The sequence below is a fragment of the Cygnus atratus genome, chromosome 21 (assembly GCF_013377495.2).
Source record: "Cygnus atratus isolate AKBS03 ecotype Queensland, Australia chromosome 21, CAtr_DNAZoo_HiC_assembly, whole genome shotgun sequence".
Taxonomy (NCBI): Eukaryota; Metazoa; Chordata; class Aves; order Anseriformes; family Anatidae; genus Cygnus; species Cygnus atratus.
This window is the reverse complement of record NC_066382.1, coordinates 7,543,208-7,566,518: the sequence shown is the minus strand read 5'-3', so window position 1 is coordinate 7,566,518 and position 23,311 is coordinate 7,543,208. Positions and strand designations below refer to the sequence as shown.

Here is a 23,311-nt window from a genome sequence, read left to right as displayed (position 1 = left end):
TTTAGCTAGGAGACTGTTGAGATCCACTGGGCTGAACCTAGGAAGTCAGTGGAAGATCTTTGCAGATGACAATGGACATCGTTTGAAGTGTGACAGAGCATTTCTCTGAAAGTCTGTATTTAAGAGCATTTTATTTGCTTAGGTTGCAAAATGTACATGCCACAAAGTAGAAGCTTTATAAAGAGGAGGTTTTCCTCTACATGGTACCCATGTTTTCTGCTTCTTTATATGGTGTGTTTTTGTAAGCAGGCATTTCTGTGTGTCCCGGTTTCAGGTAGGACAGAGTTAATTTTCCTCCTAGTAGCTGGCAGGGTGTTATGTTTTGGATTAGGATGAGAAGAGCGCTGATAACATGCTGATGTTTTAATTGTTGTAGAGCAATGCTTACACCAAGCCAAGGACTTTTCAGCTTCTCGCTCTGTCCTGCTAGCGAGCAGGCTGGGGGTGCAGCAGGAGCTGGGAGGGGACAGACCCAGGACAGCTGACCCAAACTGGCCAAAGGGGTATTCCATACCATCTGACGTCATGCTGAACAATATATAGGGGTGGCTAGCCGGGGTGGGGGCGCAGCTGCTCGGGGATAGTCTGGGCATCGGTCAACGGGTGGTGAGCAATTGCATTGTGCATCACTTATTTTGTACACATTATTACTATTATTATTATTATTATTATTATTGTTATTATTTTTCCTGTCTTAATAAACTGTCGTTATCTCAACTCACAGGCTTCACTTTCCCGTTTCTCTCCCCCATCCCGGAGAGGGAGTGGGGAGAGTGAGCGAACGGCTGTGTGGTGTTTGACTGCCAGCTGGGCTAAACCACAACACTGTGCCAGGCCAGATATTTCGTCTTTTTGACTTGGCTTGATATTTTATGAAATAATAGGCATTTTGGTGGCATCCAGAAGACAATTCCTGTCCTTACACTTAGCAGTCAAGCTGTACCCTGGAGCATGATAGTTTATTTTAAAAATTCTGTTGCCTGCACAGTCTAAATTCTCATCTTTTTTTTAATTCCTGATTGCCATTTCAGTGGTGATTTGTGATGAGGTTCCACAGCCTAGTTCAGCACCTTTGTCTTCAATAAATACTCATTTTCAAAAGAAAAATCAAAGCCAGGAGTCTCCTGACCTGCCATCAGAAAAATCCCCATCCCATACTCCAGCTGCTAAGCAGTGCACCCTAACCTAGCAGTAAACATCCTTCTGCGCCACTTCGTGTTTTGTTTTGTTGATGTTTGCAGTTCAGGCAAATGATCCTGTGTGTCGTTTGAACAGGAAGCAATGCAGTGCGTGGAGGAGCTCAGTGCCCAGAATCTGCTGCCTGTTTTCGTGCGAGTGGGAGTGGAGTCGACACTTGAGAGGAGTCAGATCACCAGGGATCACATGGGCCAGTTATTACATCAGTTGGTGCAGTCAGGAAAGCTGAGCAAGCAGGATTTCTTCAAGGGGTTTGTATTCTGCATGCAGAAACAGATACTTTTCTTGAGCGTTCATTGCAGATGAGCACTGTTTGTGTTGGACGGGAATGATTTCCCACTTCACTTTCATATCCTATTCTCTCCATGCATCCTTTTTGAAGGAGCATTTCCACCTGGGTATACTGACAGTAATATAAATATTTTAGTGTATTTTTAACTATTTCAGATGCTTTAATGAAAGTAAATATTTTTGTACTTATGTAAGTATTTATTTCTAAGCAAATATGGAGGTGTATATTTAAATGTGTGTTTAGTTTTCCATTTTGCAATTATTTGTCAATGTTTGGCTTTTGGCAAATCATTAAATATGATTAAAAGGGGAGGAAGAAGATAAAAACCTTCATGTGACATTAGTGCCTGGAAGCTCCATAGTCTGAAGTCCTGAGCATCCACAGAATGGCAGCCACCCTCGCACTGGTGAAAACAGGCTTCGCCCATACAGTGCCGTTGCTTGGGACAACTCAACTTCAGGGTGTAGACATGGCCTCAGGGGTCTGTGAAGGCGAACACACGCCAGGTGTGGTTTCAGACGGGAAAGGTGTTCCTCAGAGAACTGAGTTTCGGCTGCTGGCTCATTTCAGCTCTCAGATGGTAACTGCCTCTGGATGTGAGTGCTGTCCGGTTGTAAAAGGAACCCAGGAGGGATCCCTGGCACCGCTCAGTCCTTGCTAGGGCTTAGAACAGGCTGATTGAAATGGATAGCTGTGAAAAGCAGCCAGAGAACAAGAAGATAAAATAATGTTTTCAGACGCTGGGTTTCTGCATACCTTGCCCTGTCTTGCTGCTTTTGTTTGAATCTTGTCTCACTGTGGTACTGCTGACAGCTCCAATGGTGATCCCCGTGCACCCACATCTGGCAGTGAATTTCATTGTGATGAAATTGAGTGGCTCACGGGAAAAGTTTAGGCAGCCTAAGTTCAAAACTGTATAGAATAGCAGTACGAAATACATCCCCATGGACTATGCTTGTCTGTCCATGCAGTTGCTGATGTTTGAAGCGATACATTCCCATAACGGGTTGTGATTAAAGCCGTCCCTGTGTTTCCTAAGGTGTGGACAAGCAGTCGTGATGCCAAATAAGTAGTATTGTGATGAAATAGTGGGATGTGTGGTTTGAATATGGCATAAACAAAGTAAAATAGGTCCTGAAGTTGATGAAAGGGCGAGTGCCCACCATGGTTTTCAGTGGGCACATGAGAAGAACACCATAAACCACTACTATTATTCACGCAAGACAAATTACTCTGTAATTAGGGGTTATGGGATGAGTGCTGGTCCCAGCACAGGTCTGGAGAGATACACAGCAGGAAACCAAATTCTGGCAAAAGTGCTCGGGCAAACTGGGTTGAACTAGGGGCAGAGGACATAAAGAGACAAGCCAAGGTGACGGTTCCTGCTTAGAAGCTGGACCCCAGAATTTTTGAGCTTTTAAGGGAGAAATGGACAACAGTCAGAACTGGCAGGAGAGCCAGAAAAGTGATCATCTTGTACCAGGCATGAAAAGTGAAGCTACCTACAAGGCTTTTATCAAAAAGAAAAATTTTGAACAATTCTGGAAACCGTATCCAGAGTTGGGGAGCAGTTTTGTAATTCAGCCTGCTGCATTTTCTTTTCCTGATGACCATTCTCTAACTGGTTTGAGCAAATAGCTTGTGGAGGAAGAAACCAACCACCCTCTTGTGTGTTGAACTTTCTCTTATGTTGTTTTACTTATTTATCAACTTTTTGCTGATTGCCTTACATTTGGGCCTATGTTATTATTAATCCCCCTTATGTAAATGTTTGGATTTTTTAAGAAGGCCCAATTTATTAGATCTTTTAAAGACAAAAATGCTGTTTACATTTACAGGTTTTTACTGGTTAGCAAACAGCTTGTTCCTGGGATATAAGAATTACTGTATATGAAACTTTCCTGGATGTGTTGTCTCTACCTACTGGTTTTACAGAAGACAATGCATTTCCCACATGCTCTGCGTGTTACTGTAGCGAGGAATTTACTCCTAACAGTTTTGAATCACTTGAAAGCATAACACATCAATAGTATTCTTCGTTATCTTGGTTTCTTTTAACAAAGTGTTTTTTAAATGTAGACATTTACTTTGCAGGAAAAGCCTCAATTTGAGTTGTACTTAATGCTTTACACTTTTCTTCTTTTTCCTAAAGGTTTTCAGATACCTTGGAGATGGCAGACGATATGGCCATAGACATACCCCATATTTGGTTGTACCTAGCTGAGTTGGTGACTCCCATGTTAAAAGAAGGAGGAATCTCTATGAGAGAACTTATACAGTAAGTACTGCTGCTCTTTTTCAGTGGTGTTTGAGCCAGAGCCATCTGCCTGGCTATGCCATGGTATTTTGACAACATGGTTCCCATCAGCAGATAAAAGACGAATAGTATTAAAGGCTCAGCTTCTCATATGAGTTGCTGCAGGGCTTGCTGCATGCTGTTTGGGACTTCTGATTTGCACCAAAAGGAAAGCTGTGATGGGAAGGGAGCTTGCTGCTCTGTAGACATCGTTCAGGGGTGAAAGTTTTATCTATAAGTAAACTACAATCCTGTTTGTTTCAGTTGAGCTAAAAAATAACCTGATGTACAGTCAGTGTCAGTCAAAAGCACACTGAAGCTCTGAGAATTGGATTTTGTGAGAGCAAGGTATCATGCACATGTCTTTGTCTTGGAGTGTAGTAACAACTGTCTGGGCATTGCCTTAAACACGGGCACAAAACCTTGTTGGCAAGACTGGAAACTGTTTCCAGGACCAAAGTTCCTCTATTTTGTACATGTCCTTATACATTTGGGGGATTAACTAGAAGTCAACTGAATGGTTCCTTTTTCCTGTAAGTACTGTATTAAGAAAATAATAGCCTTTTTTCCCCCCAAAGCTCTTACCTTTTAGGGTCCTCCTACCTGAATGCAACATCCCACAAAAAATGAGTGGATTTGAACTCACTTAAAAATGAAAAAAATATATTGGTAATAAGCACTGTTGTAGGAAGTGCACTGCGTCACTGAAGTCCATTTTATCAGCAGTGCTAGCTAGATCAAATCCTTTATCCTTGGCAGAAGTTAAAGCTGTTTTCGTGCCTTAGTTTGATCACTACCCCTTGCCTTGCATTCCAGACTTGGAGCGCTGTTTTATGAGAATTTAACTGTCTTCAGAAATGATTCAAATTATAAGAAAAAATATCTGTTTTTCTTTCATTCTAGAGAATTTAGCAAACCTTTGCTTCCTGTGGGAAGAGCCGGGGTCTTGCTTGCTGAAATCTTGCACCTTCTATGCAAACAAATGGTAAGTATCCAGGTGTACTGTAGATAAGAGCTGGATGCAACAAGCGTATGTTTATGCATGAAGCCTACATGCTCACATTTCCCACAAGAAGATATTTAGGGATGGACCAGCCAGTCCAGATAACCTAGGAAACCTGCTTCTTCATCCCTGGTTTCAAACCAAGCCTTCCGACGTTCCAGAAAGTTAACTACTTTTTTCTCATCACTTTTCCCTTTTGCAGGTACCTTTGCACCTGGCTTCTTCCAGAAGCTAGGGTGCTGAAATACTGCAAGAGGGACATTCTCAAGGTATTTCTGGGCTGACCAGAAGCAGCAAGTGCCGGAAATCTTGCGAGAGAGCTGTTCTTGCAGACCGGAGAGGTTCTGAGAGTTCGGATAAGCTCCAGATGGCCTCTCAGACTTCTGGGTGCTTATCCAAACTAAACCTGCCAACTCTTAAGACTCACCCATCACTAGGGGTAGTGACACCTTTTCACCCTGTAACTTCTAGAGCTCTCTTACACATTTCACAGTCGTGTGTACAAACAGTTTGGTGATTTCCCTATAACTGTGTCTCCATTTTTGTCTTTTTTTTTTTTTTTTTAAATCCAGCTAAATACTGCACTTTGGATAGTGTCTATTTTAAACCCTGTAAAATCCCTCACTTGCCTTTTTGTTTTTTTTAAGCATGCATTCAAATAAGGGTGATTATTCCAGGAGCATTTCAGGCTAGCAGTACAAATAGTGGCTTTTAATTTATTTTAGTCTTATGCTTGTTTGGACAGTCATGTTCGTTTTCGTTTGATTGCTTTTTGTTTTGTTTTGTTTTGTTTTTCCTTCCTCTGTTCTCTGAGAGAAAAGCTGCTGTGCTCTGAAGATTTGAAAGACAGGCTTGGGTTTCTGCCATAGCCTTATAACTCTGTCTTGTCCGGTCCAATACTTGGACTTGGGTATTTCAGATTAGGTGTTTTAATGCAATAATAGTCATCTAATTCAGATCCTGATGAACTGTACCAGGAACTATGCACAAGTAGCATTTAATAATCCACATTGTAAATTTAAGATTGTAATTTGCTTTGTAAATGGAAAATCAAGCTGCTTTTATCAGTGTTTAACCTAGGCTACACAGCGATGTCCCTTGTGCAGGTGCTATGAGGTAAAAGTTTTTGCAAAGCATTTGAGGGAAAAGAGCTGGTTGTTACTAGGATTTTTATTCTTGTCAGAATTGTACATATGTCGCGTTGGGCAGGATACGAAAAGGCCAGTGCAACATAGGTTGGTAGTATATGTGCTGCAAAGGAGTTTTTCCTCAAGGTTTGCAAATTCTCAAAATTGAACAGTGAACTTGGTATCATGTACCTGAATTTGAAGTTTGATCTCTGCACAGAAAACAGTCATGTAAATAATTATTTTCTAAAAAATAGCTAACTTACCAGCGCAGGGTGGAATGAGTTACGGAGGAAGTTAATGGCAGAGGCAGGAGAGGAATTGAAGTTGTCGAACTGCCAGCTCTGTCATGGCCATGGGAAACTGTGCCTTATTCAGATGTGTCCCTTCTCATAGGTAGCCTCTGGCTGAAGCTGTTGCACACCCCATGTGTCACGTTATGCCTTGTTTATTACCCACCACCGTGGTATCTGACCACTTTACAAGATACATATACATGTGGCAGGATTGTGTATATGCTTTCTCTTGCACGGGATTTCCAGACGTTTTCACCTTATTGCTAGGCATCTCGTTTGGTGGCTGAACGGTTCTTTATTTCTCCTGACACAGCTGCACCATTCCAGATTGTGTGAGCTCCCATGGTAGTGTCTCAAGTCTTTCAAATGACCGAACTGTTTGTATTTCAGAGCCATAAGAAAGTGGGAGCCTTATGGAGGGAGACTGGCCTCAGTTGGAGGGACTACTTACCTGAAGAGGAGGATGTACATACCTTTCTCATGGAACAAGTGAGTTAAGAGCAAGCATCTGCTTAATGACTTGTCACGCTGACTTTTGGCCTTCCGTCCCATTTGTGCATCCTGTTGCATCCCATCCTTATGTATAGTTGGTATGGGTCGTGGGATGAAATGTCTCCCTCATTAAGGTGAGGTTAGATGATTTCAGCACCTCCATTCTGAAATGCCAGCAGGACTGCCTTGTCCTCTGTGATCCGAGGCACGCGTCTCCCATCAGCTGGTTTCCTCCAGTAGATGTATTTCTCCAGAAGGGGGGAATGAACTCAAGAATTAATTTTGCAGCAAGCAGGACAGACAGCCAGCAGAAGGGTCAGAATAATTGATAGCAATTATTTACTTGTCCCACCTTGCAAATGATCTCAGAGGGTTTCACAAAGCAAGGAGCCAAGCCTCATGGAGGGCACCTTGCAGCTGTTGCCAGTTGTTGCCTTCCTAAGGAAGGAGCTCCATCTTCTTTTGGAGCCCCCAAGCTATCCACTGCCTTGTTTTGGCTCTTAGGAAGCACTGCGCTGCAGGAAATGAAATGGGTTACCAAGGCCTGATGATTGGTGGGGGGACTGCAGATCCTCTGTCACATTTTGCAAGAACTGGGGCGTTAGCTGCAGTTTTTTGAGTAAATGTCGACTCTAGTAATTGCAGTCCAGCTCCCTGTAGTTCTAGTTGACCAACATGCACTTTGTTTTGTGCATACGCATACTGTGCAGGGCTGGAGTTGTTCTGGGATGCCTGATTGTCTTTGCTGGATAATGCAATTCCCACATTTGTAAAATGTTTTGTAGTATTTGGAACAGAAGAAAGTATGTAAATCGTTGTAATGATAGCTTAGCATTTGAAAGATTGGAAAACAGAATGAAGTGTAGCTTGCTGCCTCAATTTGGTATAACTCAGCATAGGAAAGTTAATTTAACTAATTCTCATCATCACTTCTGATGTTGCAGAAGTTGGACTTCACGGAGTCTGACTGTTCCAGTTCCTCAGAAGCACTTTCAGAGAAAGAACTCTCTGCAGAAGAGCTGAACAAGCAGCTAGAAAAACTCATTGTTGAGGACAAGGCGAATGATGAACAAATCTTTGACTGGGTAGAGGTATAAAAACTATTTACACCCTCCCTGCACACAGTTTATTAACTGCTTTTGTGAATGTTTTCTCATCTGAAGGAGCATCTCTGCAGTCTGTTGGGTCATTTTGCATTTATACAGTGGCAGGCACAAGTTATCTGGGGGGAAAACTGCTGGGAGACAGCCTTCAAGACCTAGTAACTGGCACAGAGTCCTTTCCTTATTGCTGCATTAGTTCCACTGAGGTAGGAAACTCAGAGGCATTGACAGCCCTCACCTGTATGTTACTGGTTGAGACACAGATTATCTTCATGGTGAGCTGTCTCGCATCTTTTGTTTTAAAGGATTCCATTATACTTCCACAGTGCCTCCACACTTGCCTGATAAAGTTGTGGTATAACAAGAAACAGCACACCTAGGCACGGTCAGAACTGAGAAATAGTTGTGATATTTTTTTTTTCTTTTGTTCTCCTGTCTAGGCTTAGAACACTAAGATGATCAGGTCTCTGCAATCAACGCTTCCAAAGAATTGAATTTTATATATAGTTAATTGGTTATTACAACGTAGGCTTTAGGAAGAAAGATTTTTAGTTGTATTAACGTGCAACTGTGTAACTTTCTGCTTACATGCCGTAGACTTTTTGACTCCAAACACACTGCTTCTGGTTTGTGATTACTTTTTAGAATGAGTATGCTGCTACATTCTTTCTTCTCAAGTAATGAAATAAAAATGTCTCATTGCTTTTTCTGATTGACCTTAGCAAATGATCCCCTGTCCAACTGCGTGCCGTGCTGCAAAAACGTCCTTTGGGCAGTCGTTCAGGGTACACGTGCCTTTCCCAGTGCATTGGACCAGGCTTTGCCCTCTATCTGTGGCTGCATCCTTTAAGCCAGATTTTAAGCGTTGTGCCTGAAATGATACTCAGCCTGATTCATTTAGATCTGTGCTGACAGCTAAATCTCGGTCAGCTTCATTTCAGTCATTTCTGTTGCTGGAGGAATGTATTCGAAATGTCATTCTCTGTGGCTGTTAGAGAAGTAGAAAGTGGAATGAAAGAAGCACTGAAAATCTGGGGACACCCACAAGCTCTCTTTGTAGTCTTGGACAAGTTCCCTAGCCATTCTGTGAATTTCTTCTACAGAGCAAACAAATCTGTATCCAAGGAGCATTCTTTAAAGTTTGTTGAAAAAGCCTAAAACTCTTAGCAAATGTATAAGGGTGCTGTAAATGCCAAGCATTGTTGTTTTAGTTTTTCTTGAGGCAATGACTAGTTGTGGGAGTAGTTAAATGGGGTATTGATCACAAGAGAACTGTTGTTGCATGTTGATGTACCTGAGCTATTCCCAAGGACTGAATGGGAAAGCTGAAGTTCTGCACAAGGGTGAATTGGGTTCCAGCTCAAGCAGTTTACGCTGAACATGAACCTCCTGCCAAATTCAGCAGTGGAGTTTGGAAACAGTTGCTCTTACACACCCGCGTGTTTTTAACTGGTCCATTTACTCTTGATTTCAGGCTAATCTAGATGAAAGCCAGATGAGTTCACCTACATTCCTTAGAGCTTTAATGACAGCAGTTTGTAAAGCAGCTATTATAGGTGAGTAACTTGCAGTGTAAACACCATACAAACAAAACATGCAAAGAGTTATTTTACAGTTTTCGGGTTTATATCATTCCTCTCCCCCAAGCTGTTTATGATCATACAGTAAGATTTTTGAACTCTGTTGAATTCTAGTGCTGAGGAGCAGGATGTCCATTCCCCCTGCGACAGCCAGGAACGTTGCTGGGTAGGGTGTTCTCAAGGCCCTGGCGTGTCCCAGTGACCTTGCGTGAGCAGATGTTTCAGACGACTGAGTAATACCAGATTGTTCATTGTTTTTTCTAGTGAAGGTGGAAATGTGCTAGACGTTATTAAGTTAATTAGCATTTCCGCTCCTGTCAGCAAGCTTGCGTGGGCACTCTACCATCGCAGATTGCCACATGCGAGTTGGAAACGTGGGTTGCAGAACAGAAGCCAGCTTGTGTATCTGTCTTGTTAATAGTTTTATGTCCAAAGCAAGTTGCGTTTTTAGAAAGACAGTTTATATGAATTATTTGTATGTACAGCAGTTGGTTGGAAATGGAGGAGGTGGATTCCCAAGTCAGACATGTGAGCCTCAGACTCCCAGGGGTGCTTGAATAAAGCGCTGCAGCCAGAAACATCTGGTCAGTTCACATTGTTTTCTTTAATTTTACTGGTGGCATCTGGCAAGACAAAAAATTGTGCTTGTAAAGCACCCACTTCTGTTCCTAGCTGTAAGAGTCATGCTCAGAGAAAATGGTCTGAACTTCATCTTGTCGCTGGATGTGAGGGGCAAGATGCAGCCCGGCTCCTTTCTTCTCAGAGAACGGAACCTTTCTGATGCCACCTAGTGTTAGTGGCGAAGTGACACAGGATTTTATGACAAATGTTGAAGGGCCTCCTGATGAATCTCTGCTGGGGGTGTATCTGAAACATCTTGTTCTGTTTTACTTTTTGACCTTGCCTCTAATTGAGGATTTTTTCTTTTGTTTTCAAAAATCACTTAATTGTGTTATATGATCTACTTTAAAAGCTGCTAATTTACCCATGTTGCTGACAGACTTCTAACATGTATTTTTATATATTCCTGATATCCTATGTCGTGTGCAGCTGATGGTTCTGTTTCTGCCTTTAGTATTTTTAGAGGGGAAAAAAAAAGTTATCTAAAACCTTTCTATATAGCTGAGATTTTAACTCCAGCCATTGCACCCACTTTGGACATGATTTGCACTGCAAAGCTAGGTTGTAATTCTTTGTATATTTCAGCTGACTGGTTAGGGCCAGGAGCACTGCAGATGTCGGTTGAATTTGGGAAAGCGTAAAAATCAAGACTTCCAGAAAAAGCCTTTGATCAGAAATACTTCCTATTGTTTCTCATCGTGTTTTGTCTCAGAGCTAACCTGTATCTGTAATTTCTACTTGAATAAATAAAGGAGATAAAAGATCCACCCCTGCTGCCAGCTACCAAAGCTGATCCTATTTTCTTCTCTTCCCTTCAGCGGACTCTTCTAGCTTCCGCGTGGACACTGCTGTTATCAAACAGAGAGTGCCGATCTTACTCAAGTACCTAGACTCAGACACAGAGAAGGAACTACAAGCACTTTATGCACTACAAGCATCAATAGTAAAACTTGATCAGCCTCCTAGTAAGTGTTGTCTCTGAACTGGGGTCTTGAACCCTGACAGCTTAAGGAAAGGTTGTTTCTGTTAAAATCCAGCAATAGAGTCTGGAAGAGGATTGTGCTTTTCTTGACAATGAAAACAAAGTTTTACCTTTTTACATAGCGGCTGAGAGAAAATAGCATACAGTGGTTTCTGCTTCTCCAGATTCCAGCTTTTAGAGAACTGCAGTTCCCCAAATGCTTTGCTGGAGGTGGGATTTTCTCCTGATTGATCCCATAAGCAGCCATGCAGAAGGAAGGACAAATCTCAGTGATGGAAAGAGAGAGAAAAAAAAAAGTTCTGTTGAGGTTTACAATACCTGGACATATGAGAGCGCTGTGCGTTGTAATTGCATTATTTGCTGCATCAAAGGAGTTGGGCAACTGATGAGTCTTGTCCCAGAGACACTGTAGAAAAATGGTGTTGGAAAAGAGGCGGGGGACTGCAAGAGGAACAAGGGTACCCAGGCAGTCTGCAGCACCTAACGAAAGAGTGCACAAAACTACCCATCTTGATCATACTTAGCTTTAAGGGGCTAGTCGTTTGTTCTCTCTCCTGCTGAGCCACATAAAATCAGGTGTTGGAGAGGAGCCGAGCTGCATGGTCCATGGAAAGGAGAATGGGCAGTCGTGGATTGCCAGCCAGTCCCTAAATAATATGTTCTCACGGCCACTTTCCCTTTTCCGCAGAGCATATGTTATCCCACAGCATCAGAGGGACCTGTTTTCCCTCTCAGCTGTGTCTAACCAGCCAGGAAGCAATAACTCAGTGACAGACCTTCCTTTTACTTGTGTCTGCATCTCTTGCATTAAAGGTCACATTAATCCCCTTATCCGTAACCACGTCTTTGTCTACTGACTCAAACTGCGCAGTACTAACAGATGTTCTCTCCCATTATTCCATTACTGCAGATTTGTTACGGATGTTTTTTGATTGCCTGTATGATGAGGAGGTAATATCGGAGGATGCCTTCTACAAGTGGGAAAGCAGCAAGGACCCAGCGGAGCAGAACGGGAAAGGAGTAGCGCTAAAGTCTGTCACAGCATTCTTCACATGGCTACGGGAGGCCGAAGAGGAGTCGGAGGATAATTAAAACTTAAAAATACAGGAAAAAAAAAAGAAACAATTTAAGTATTTTTTTAAAAAGTTTCACGTCTTCGCCAATCACAGTGCAGCAAGGCCAATTCTCGCGCAGACCCCCCCTTCCCCCACACATGCACGAGTGGGAGAGGTAAAAATAGATAAACACAAAGGTGATCATGGAGGAAAAAAGGTACTTGAAAAAAAGTAAACTTCAAACCTGAGGGCGGGAGCACTAAACCAAAATACATGTATTATTTATAGAAAATATTTTCTGTTTTAATCTTTTTTCTTTTTAAACAAGGACTCATACTTACATAAAACACAAAGCGAAACAAATCTGTTTAGCAAAAAAAAGTTTAAAACTTTTAATTTATTATTTTAAGGACTGCAAATGCCAGTGTAATTTTTAAATTTGCAGTTTCTGTAAACAAATTGTATAATAGAACAAAAGCAGAGAAATAAATTTCCCTCCCCTTCATATGCACCTCAATTTTGTTTCAAAGCATGATAAAATAGACAAACCTTTTCAAGGGGGTTGGGGTAAGCTAGATGAGGAAGAGATCAATTTTTTTTAATTGTCATCAGATTTTTCTGCCTGCATCTCAGCTTGCTTCAGAAATTAAAAAGAAAATAGTAATCAAAACATACATAACCTTGGAACAGAAGGAAATGCATTTGAGAAAACTGCTGTGGACCAGAGTGCTCCGAAAATAACTCATTCAAAACAGTGCTACCCTGGGGAAAAAGTACTAGTGATACTTTCAGAACCTTTAGAGCAACTTTAAGGCTTGTAAATACATAGAACAAATATTTAAAAAAAAAAAAAAAAAGAAAAAAAGAAATTGACTCAATACTATTTCTTTTCACTTTCAAAATATAAAGAACAAAATAAAGACAAACATTGCAAGTTTAAAAGAAAGTAAAACGACTTCTCCTTTGACAGCTGCTGAATGTGTGCACCATCTCTGAGCGGTGCTGGCTTCCTTTTCATTGTGTAGATCCTCGGTTCCAAATTGTGTACATATAGTGTGTGTATGTATGTGTGTCTACCAAAAAAGAGGGGTGAGAGCAATTGTTTAAAAAAAAAAAAAAAAGGAAAAAAAAAATAGGGGGTTGCTGCTTGGGAGACCCTTTCTGCAGAGAGAACTTAATGGCTGCTGAGCAATGAGCAGCTAGCTGGGCTGCTGCACCACATAGGTCTGTCTGGTTCCCAGCATGTTTCTGCAAGGCTGGGAGGTGATCTCGGGGCGGTCAGTGCCCGATCCCAGCCTGGTTCTTCCAGCTGTGTGACCGCAGTGTTTCGTGTGACTTGGAACGGTGGCGTTGTCCTGGGGACTTGTGACTGCGGTGACTCCGGAGGTTGCAGCTGTCTGAGCAGAGAACCGATAGCCCTTCTCCATGGCTTACGCATCCGTTGCTGCCCAGCTTCTACCACTGCCCTTTGCATCTGCTGGTTGCCTCGCTGTGCTTAAGGAACCCAAAAGTCCACACGGGTGAAGATGAAAGCGACCTACAAGAGTCAGTGGAACAAGCGCAGTGAGCGATGTGGTGCTCTTCCTGGCTCTGCCCACCCCGTAGCGGTGTCTGAAGTCTGAGCGCAGCCCGGGCACAGATTAACAGTGGTCACTTTGCGGTGCGGGTGGAGCGCGTGTTGTCTCCGTGCCCAGAGGGACCTCAGCCCTGCCCCAGTGCCGCACAGTCCTCCAAACTGAGCTGCTGCTGAGTACCTTAAGTCTCTTGTGTGTCTCTCTTCAACAACCAAAGATGACCTGCTGGCTCTCACTGTGAAGAAGCATCTACAATAATACAGTCTGCAAAGTTTGTGAAGCCCTAAAATGTAGTTTGTGAACTGTGGTCTGTGGACCGCGAGTAACCTGTGGAGCATTTGCTGGTGGTCTGTGCAGCACTAGCTGCTCACATGATGCTGTCTTTTTCTTTCCAGCTGCTAAATCACTTTTTTTTAAAAAAAGAGGAAAAACAAGAAAAAAGGCTACAAATACATTAAATACTTTCCTAATCTTACTTTTACATGTAAACAATTGCTGTACTTGCATAAGGATGTTGTTTGATCACCACGGGGAAGGGAGGAGGGCGCCTGGTTGTGGCTGGAGGGGGAGATGTCCATGAGACACTTTCCCTGTTATCGTGTTCCACGCCATGAATCTGAGCTAGAGAATCCATGGCCTAAAACACTAGAGCATTGGGTTTTTTTGTTGTTTTTTTTTTTTTTTTAGTAACAATAAAACACTTTTCTCTGATGTTTTGTTAAAAAAAAAAAAAAAAGAAAAGAAAAAAAATCTCACCCTTAATATATGCATATGTATGTATCTGATGTATGACATCCAGCACTTCCTCCTCCACAGCTGCTTCCCCCTTCCCACCCCACAACCCTCCTGGCCTTGCAGACAGACTTACCAGTTTGTGATGGGTGCTCTCAAGATCTCCAAAGGCTCATCCACATGGAAACCCCCTCCAGGAGGTCTCAAGGTGTGTTTTTTTTTTTTCAGGTTGCATGGGTTATGGGAGTGCTCTTCTTGCAAAAGTAAACTGAAGACAGAACAAGGGTGGGTATGTGATGGTTTGTAGCAGTTAAATAGTTGAATTAAATGGATGTGAGTTTGTATCAGACCAAATACATGCCAGGTTGCACAGTGCTTGCACCTGATGAAGTTCCTCTCAGAGGATGGGCAGCGTCACACCCTGCTGGGAATGTCTCTCTGACACCGGAGCCACTCCATGCAAGGACTGTGATTTATGTGTTGATTGCCTTGAATCAGAAAGGTAGAAATTGCGAGAGCCTTTGAACAGCCACGTGAATCAAAGTGGGACAGGGCCGGGACATTCGTTTGGAGAGCTTCAAGAAGGAGTTGGAAAAACACTGGCTCGAGGGAATGGTGAGCACACGGGTAGAGGAGAAAAGTCTCTCCCCTCCTTGTTTGAGTTTTAATGTTAAATGTTCCGGGGAGTGGGAACTTGTCCTGTTAGTGTCATGCATGTGACAGCAGGGGAGTTTTCAGAGATTTTAAGAATGTTTTCAGAACTGCCCAAGAGCTCTGAAAATTAGGGTTTGCACCATGGCAAGTTTTATGGTATCTTTAGATGAATTAAGCTGCACAGGGAGCCCTGTGAGCGCTTTATGCACTAGACGTTTAGGCCTCCAGCTGTGGATATGTTGCCTTAAGGTTCAGCATCCCACAAGTGTCACTACAAGGAGCACATTTGATACAAGTCTTGGACCAAAACTGCTTCCTCTGCTCCCCTTGCATTGTTTACATGCTCCTTGCTTACCTGTGTCTGTACCAAGCTGCGGCTGCTTTTCAGTCGCCTTCTAAATCAGCCCGGGTTTGCAGGCAGTTGTAGCTCTTCAGAATGTTGTCCATGAAGATCTTTGCAACACGTCCCCTCCTCTAGGGTGTTAAAAGACAAAAACTGTAAGAGATGCATGAAACAGAAAAGGAGGTAATTAATTATAAGAGGGTCCCATGGGAATGTGATTTGCAGAAGCCTCATTCTACATAAATGAGGAGAGGTGAGCTGTGCTTACTCCTGCGTAATGATACAGCAGAGCCTAAGCAGGGAGGACAGCAAATTTCCCATAAGAATACTAAATGTTTGTGGTTTTGTCCTCCCTCTCGCCCCAGTCCTGGTCCTATAAGGCATTTAAATGTGTCTTTGGGCAGGCTTGTGAGCATGGCAGGTAGTTAATGCAGCTCAGCACGAAGGAGCTGCATTAGAAGCCATTTGCACTGCTGGGAGCCCGTCTTGTGCCGGGACTGTGCGCGCCATCAAAGGCGCAGGTAAGGAGGAGCAGATGTATCACTTACGTCCCTGTTTGTCTTTATTGCTGGAAATGTCTCCAAACCTGAAGCAGTCAAACAGAAAATTTCCAGGCCAGGTGTGTGCCTAAGGCTGATTTCTTTCTAGGAAAGTGTTTTCAGAACCGGATCAGCCGTTTCTGTGAATGAGGTCAGGGAATACACGGATATCAGACCTTGCTCTCTGTCTGCTCCTGTTAGCATGTTTGGTTTTTTTAGCCTTGTTTTCTCTCAATAAGCCTCGGGTCCAGGAGCAGACCTGGGTGTGCAACTCCTGCCTTTTGCTTTTCGCCTGTAAAACTGCCAAATCTGGCCACGTTTCAGCTGTGCTCTGCCTGCGCTGAAGGGGACTGACGAGCGTTCGGCTCACTTGTCTGTTTTCCCCTGCTGTGCAGAGGGTACGCAGGGCTCTTCGCTTGCCACTCAAGTTGCCAGAGCTGTTCGAGGCCTTTGCCCTGGAGCCGAGGAGCTCCTGAACCCCCCAGGCTGCAGCACGCTGCTACCCACGGGCACACCAGGGTGCTTTCCATTTCCAACCGGGGCAGTAGCACCCAAAAACTCGTGACAGATGTTACGGTTACTCTGCAAGTGAGAATTGGCACGGACAGCCACAGTCCAGGCTCTTGGGTTGGTTACAGGGGATGTGGTTGTGACTTCTGTCTGGGACCAGTACTCCCTGGTGCAGGAGCTGGTAGCCAAAGAGGCCATGTGGAAAGAGGTTTGGGAAAAGGGATTTGGCTGCAGAGAGTTATTGGAGTGCACAAGGCAGGTTTAAGCAAGTAGTAATTTACATTGGCCCTTGCTGCATTTCCCTGTGACCCAGAGCTTTTGGTTCCAGCCCTATGGACTATTTTTTTTCAGAGAAAGGTTAAAACAGGGCCTTTCTAAAAAAAGTCCTATTAACTTGCTGAGTGTCCTGAAAACACTTGAAAGCAGTAGCAAATGTGGCATCTTGATGCCAAGAGGGTGGCTGTGATCATTCCTGCTACGTTCAGTCCCAACAGGAGTCATTTTTATAGGGGAAGGGACCTAAAGGTTGGCGTGTTCAGAAGCGGTCACCGCAGAGCAGAAAAGTCACTGGGGCCATGCCCCCGGTGCTGGTTTGATCCATTCCACAGGCACGAGAGGGTTCAGCTTTGCAGGCAGTAAGCTCAAAATCAGACACGCACCCCAGAACCCTCTTGTGCCCTCACATCCAACACCTCTGGCTTCCCTAAAGACGACACCAGGGAAACGGTTGTAACTGCAGAGCAGCCTCAAGGCCACAGGTGGATGTGCTGACGGTAGGGGTTCGGTCGGGGCTGCCATGCCCGTGGGGATGAAGCAGGGGGCAGATGTTCAGCCTAGCAAGCACTCTGAGCTCATTTTATGTCGGTCTGGCAGGGAAAGCTTGGCCTCTCTGCTCTTTGGAAGAGGTTGGCCCTCTGCTGCTGCCTGATCCCAGGCCAGCAGAGCGGCATCCCCAGCCAGACGTGCAAGCTCTTCACACGCTGCTTTCTTTTAATAAGGTGCTAACCTAGAGGCTTGTGTGAGCGGTCACATGCTGATAGAAACCCCAAGCAGTGCACTGGCATGGCCTGGGGGCCACATGCAAGCTGCAGGCAATGTAGGATGGAGCCTGAGGCTGAGGATGCTTCAGCCTGGAGGGTCCTGCTTGGCTGCTCCTCACCCCAGCTCCATGGATAAATTATCCTCAAGGAGCCATTGCAGGAAAACCACGGTGGTGAAGAAGCAACTGCAGCAAGCGAGAGATTGATTACCACTTAGCTTCCCGCAGTGTGACTAAATCCCTGCAAATATCTGAAAAAAAACTGAACCAGAAGTTTTCTACCCTTGTATTTTCCGTGGGGCCCTGCTTGCTGCCTATGGTAATGGCCATGGAGCTGTGGTTTACTGAAATAATGCATGCTTATTTAAATGCTGCTGTAGGGATGCCCTGACCATGAGCTGTGGAAAGCTTTGGTCATGTGGCACCGGTTTCTCTTCCTTATTTCCAGCTGCTAAATTGCAGTGAAATGGCAACAGAAATAAAGCCAGCTCCCGCTCCATTCACTACTTTCCAATGGGGAATTTGTCCAACTGTGCAATTGCTGTCCCAGCTGCAGGGATGTTTGTGCTGTGACTGCAAATTGGAAAGGAGAGAGGGGTCTTGGGGAAGGCAATCGATGCTTTAAGGAAGTTCAGAAACCTTTGGATTAGAGTGAGCAGAGAAAACAGTAAAGCCTTGCTTTTGCATGCTTGGTTGTCTTGTTCCAGCCCCCCGTGAGGGTTAATAGCAGATGTTGTCGCAAAGCAGAGTTCTGCCAAGCTCTCGGGGTGCAGACCATTAACGAGCACCGAGGAGAGCACTGTTAGAAGTGTTTTACTACAGCACTGCAGAGAAGAGCTGAAAAGATCATCTCAGCTGGTACTTTCAGGTCTCGCCTGTGGAGGAAAATGGGTTGTTTCAGTTTTTCAGAACAAGCTATTCTGAAATAATGCTGGGTGTAAATGCTCTGCACTTCTAAAGATGGTCTTAAGTGAATGATCTGTTGGGCCTGGCCACCTCCCGATCGTCTGTGTGTGACCGAGTTGTGCTGGGAACCCGTGTGCTTCATCAGAACCAGGCAGCCTGCGAAGGGAGCGGGCACTCAGCACCCTGCAGGGCTGCGGCACTGCTGCCACGTTAGCTTATGGCAATGGGCACAGCCCGCAGCTCTGTTCTCCTGCTGCACAGCCCTGCTTTGGGTGTTCAGGGCAGAAATAATTCCAGGGATCTGTCACAAAAGTAAACCGTAACAGCGGGCTGGTGGAGCCCATCCCGGCTGCTTCCCCCCCGCTGGTGTCTTACAGCATCGGTGCCTGCCTTGGGATCAGCTGACGCACGATGTATTTTTTATACAAGGTGTTCATCAAATACAAGAAATTTCACACACCTTCTCTGCAAAAGAGAGGACTCAAGTGTTTTACCCATCCTCCAAGGAAAGGCAAACGGATCTCACTCTTCTGGCTTCCTCCACCATCACAAGGTAGTTATTTTGAGCAGGAGCCTGGGCTGTGGCTGACAAATCTCAAAGAAAAGCCAGTTGACAGGGTTTCCCATGGAGAGACAAGTGAGCCAGCACTAGAACTGTTCGTACGCCTCAAACAAGAGCCATGGCCAAAAATGCTTTGAGTTCCTGCTCAACCCAAGGGCTTTCTGTCTTCCCAGCAAGGCTTGCTGGCATGGTGATGCTCTGTTACGGCTGCAGGACCAGCGCGGAGGCCGGAGTCCAGCCAGGCTGCTGAATGTGCTGGGCGTGCTGCTGGTCGCAGGGGCATACAGTGCATGTGCAGCAGCCAAAAAAGAGCTTTTGTGGCTGCAAAAGCATCCCAGCTGGGAGGTGTTCCTGGCAGTAAGTTATTACCTGCCCGGGTGAGGGGAGCAGCCGCTGCCTGCTGTGTGCTGCAGCCTGCTGTGAACCAATTTTAATCTGAAACAGTGTTTGGTTCAGAGAGCAAAGGGATTTAACAAAACACTAGCATTCCTGCTGCCAGATATTAACCATGGGGACACACAGCTTTGGGAGAGGTGTTTTGTCCCAGTGTGAAACGCTGAGCTGGTAGACTTCAGCCGCTCCAGCTTAGGGGAGCCATCACTTCCACTTGCCAGCTGAGGGTTAAGAAAATCACTACTGTAATCCCAGAAGTGCTGTGGAAAAATCACATCTTCCAGGCACTGGTTCCCCAGTGATGACAGTAGCCTTGTTAGCACTAAGGATCTATTTTGGATTAGGGCATCTCTAGAAAAGCAGCAGCCCGTGGAGGCTACGTAGTCCACAACATTGTTCTGCAAGGCCCCTCCTTGCTGGTCAAGATTTCTGTCAGCTCCAGTGGCAGGTTCATTTCTATCAGACATAAAAAGCCAGCTTGGCTCCAGAACAGAGCAAACTTTGGTATGTTTAAGCATATTTTTATTCATTTGCTAGGAGCTAATATAAAAATGGGTGGGCAGGCCTGAAAGTGCACAGATGAACAGAATACCACTTGAAAAAGGGGAAGTGGTTTGACAAGAAAAGCTGACTGGGAGCCTCAACAGGTAGCCGTTAGGAGGGCAGCAACAGAGCAGCTGGGAGGTGGTATAGGGTGCCGGTGGAAAGTAGGACAGTCCATTGGAAAAGTATGGAGAAAAAAATTATTAGGAGGCTGATAATGAATAAAGAGATGAAAGGCGGTGTCTGGAAGGGCAAAAAGTGTCAGGGAATATGCGTTTCTTTGAAACCAGAAATGGAGTGATTTTTGCAGTTACAGAAAATATGGGGCTGACAGTACAACTGAAAGGAGTAAGTATGAATTAAAGAGAGTTCTGTTGTTCTGGGAATCGTTACAGATGTATGCTTGGTAAAGTAGCCAAGCAAGCCCCCAATCAGCAACAAAGTGGAAAATTGTGGTTAAAGAACATCACATCATCTCTTCCAAACGTCCATTTGGAAAAAATCCAGAAGTAAAAAGCAGCCTGAGCGTAAAGACAAGAATGGCGTGTGCTGTCTCAGTGACTGCGGGAACGGTGACGCCGCTTTGTAACGCAGACAGACAAGTCCCTTGTCACCTGGTACGTGCATGTGCTGCCGAGGGGCTTCATACCCCTGCAAGGTCCCTGCATAGGGATGTGAGAGCTACGTTAAATGCAGTTAGTCTGCGATGGTTATGGGGTAGTTATGCTCAGCACCGTTCCCCATGCAAATCCCCTGTCTGTTAGCTGCGTCAAGCTGAAAACCTCAGCCAGACTGTGCCTTCCCGGCCTTCAAGTGCCTTCATGCCACTTGCTGAGCAGAAACTTCGAGACAGGAGAGCAAGGGTCCTGCTCAAGCGCTCTGTGGGTTTCCATAGATGGGTTTGCTGAAAATTTACCAACTGTGGCCACACACTGAAGTTGGCAGAGCCAGACCCCCACCCAATAGCGCGGTCGGGCTGCCAGCAGCGCCAGGCTGGGTCTGTTACAGCGTGCCTTGGCCTCGAGGTTACACCAAGCTGGAATTACCTCATTCAGATACACGTTCAGAGAGAAACAGGTCTAAAGGGCAGAATTTGTAGGCACGTGCTACCCCATTTAAATTTGATGAAGGCATCTCAGGGAATCTTTGATTTGTTTTTCAAAGCACGAGAAGCTAAAGTAGCAGCAGAATGGGAAGCTTTAGGGATGAAAGAACGCAGCAAAGGGAAGGAGTTCCCCAGTCTGCTTGCAATTAGATGCAGAACAAAACAGAAAAAGACTCAAATTCTCCTTGAGCCAGGCTGACTCTAGGCCAAAATTTTTTTTAAAGTTTTTACACAACAAATGCAAAAGTCAAGATAAAAATGGAAAAATAAATTTGCCAAAGTGAGATAAGGACACAAGAGGCAAGGCCTAAATTATAATCAGCATTGAAGTTTGAAGCTGCAGGCCAATATTAAAAGAGAATTTGGTGACAAAGACACAGTGCTCACTTAGCCAGCAGGATCATGAACATAGCAGCGGAAGCTGATTTCAGTGTATGCAGTGCACAGCGTGACGAAGGTAATAATAATCTTATGTTTTGTAGGGTATGTGGCAGGCAGCTGTTAAACAACACAGGACAATGATTATTAAATTATAAGAATTCACTTTAATTAAAAATTGTGACAAAAGGGGGGAAATATTAGGTAGTGTGGGGTAAAAAAGTAAACGAGAGTGGCTTTCAACCCCTGGAATGGTGACTCTGTGACCAGATGCACTGAAAACAAAGTACAACAGGTTTCTAGTGGGACATGTGGCATTGCTCTGGAAAGCCTCTAAAGGATATGGGCTGGAAACGGTAAATTATTTGACATGCAAATTTTATGGATACTCATCTAAACAGTAGCAATGTCTAAATGATCTTGTTTAAACTGTGAGCTGAACCGTACAGTCAAAACCCAAAGCTCTAGGCAAATTTGTAGAAGCTTTAGGACTGCTGGAAGCTGTAATAAAATTGAACAATTTTTGGAAAAAAATCCATGAATCAGTTGGGGTTCATACCATTGCATAGCACCTGAAAGGACAGGAAAGGTATTGAAGGTGCTTAGTACTTATTGGAAGTATTTTGTAATGATGATAGTGCTGTATACAATCACAGTTTGATGGCAATTTCCCTGTCCTGCACTGTTCCCTTCCTACTGCGCATCCTCACCGAAGCATGCAAGGTCACCATCAGTTCCTACAGCTCCACTTCTGCCAGTGGCACGCCCTGGGTGAACAGGGAGCGGCGCACAGATGCCACAAGGCCACCCAAAACGCGGGGTGGAGGGGAGAGATTCAGCAGGAACGTGCTCCCTCTGCAGCACGCAGCTGCCTTGCCCAGGCACGGAATTTGGGCAGGAGGCCTCCCAGCCCACTGGGGTCAGGCAGGCATGTGGCTGTAAGGAATGTACAGGGGCCACAGCTCCCCTCTGGGCTGGGTTTAGAGATTTAAAAAAAAAAAAAAGAAAAAGAAAAAGAAAGAAAAAACAGGGAGAGACAACAAAATCCTTTCTCCTCCTCTGCTTGCATCTCAGTGTAGTTTTGTGGCTCAGCAAACACAGGTGCTGGGGTATTGCACAAAGGCTTGCAGTGAGCAAGGGGAAGGCAGCTGGGGTGATTTCATCTTTCCTTCATCGTGTCTTAAAAGCCTGCAGTAAAGGAGCACGCTCCCTCATGCTCTCCTCTCCTCCACCTTCCAATCCCCTCCCTCCTGCCAGAGAGGCACCGCTAGGGGGGAAAGGCCAAAGAACACATTTTTCTGCAGCTGCACAGTCCTTATTTCGCACTCACAAGAAACGAAGGAATGTTTAGCAAAGTGGAGCCATCTGGCTAAGGCACTTCCAGGGCTGCTCAGTGCAGAAGACAAAGAAGAAAGCAAAGCACCACCGAGAGAGTCTGGGCTGGAGAAGATGATCGGCAGGGCCAGGCCTTGGTCACAGCAGCTTGGCTTTTGAAGGAGATGCTCTCAGGTGTAGTAGTACGCTGTTAAAGCAGCCACTTTAGGGAGGAAAGAAAAAACGTTGGAAAATGCTTAGAGCAGAAATAGCCACAGCACTATTCACTGCAGTGCGAAAACAAGACACCTCCACCGTTCTGAGAACAGCATAAGTGCCTCGTAAATGAGGTTTCCCATCTGTAGGAGGGCTGAAGGGTGCCACGGTGCCCAAATAAATACGCCAGTGCCTTCCCCACATCATGGAAGCACCAACAGCCAGGAGGAGGTCTGCAGCACACAGGGTTACGTGCAGAAAACAGCTGAGAAGCTGCCTGGCAAGAGCCTACAGATGAAAAGCTTTGCGGCATTTGGGAACAGTACACAACACGGACTGTAATACTTTGGGGCTAAAGACATTTCAGTCTGTCAGATCTGTGTGTGGAGCTCTGGGGATAGTTTGCAGAAAGTGTACTTGCAGCCCAAAGAGAACAGGAGCAGGTAGCAAATTGAGGAA

At 44.8% G+C, this 23,311-nt stretch overlaps 1 protein-coding gene across 16 annotated transcripts in view; it reads left to right on the top strand.

The window, feature by feature from the left end:
- The window catches only part of EIF4G3 (eukaryotic translation initiation factor 4 gamma 3), a 153,740-nt gene extending 141,633 nt beyond the window's left edge, over positions 1-12,107 (top strand). For all 16 annotated transcript variants that reach the window (XM_035567884.2, XM_035567882.2, XM_035567883.2 and 13 more), the window contains 8 exons: positions 1,276-1,448; positions 3,642-3,767; positions 4,689-4,770; positions 6,602-6,700; positions 7,648-7,794; positions 9,281-9,362; positions 10,826-10,972; positions 11,900-12,107. In XM_035567884.2, coding sequence (XP_035423777.2) covers positions 1,276-1,448; positions 3,642-3,767; positions 4,689-4,770; positions 6,602-6,700; positions 7,648-7,794; positions 9,281-9,362; positions 10,826-10,972; positions 11,900-12,081 — 1,038 coding nt within the window. In that variant the 3' untranslated portion in view covers positions 12,082-12,107. The remainder of the gene's footprint in view (positions 1-1,275; positions 1,449-3,641; positions 3,768-4,688; positions 4,771-6,601; positions 6,701-7,647; positions 7,795-9,280; positions 9,363-10,825; positions 10,973-11,899) is intronic.
- The last annotated feature ends 11,204 nt before the right edge of the window (positions 12,108-23,311 follow it).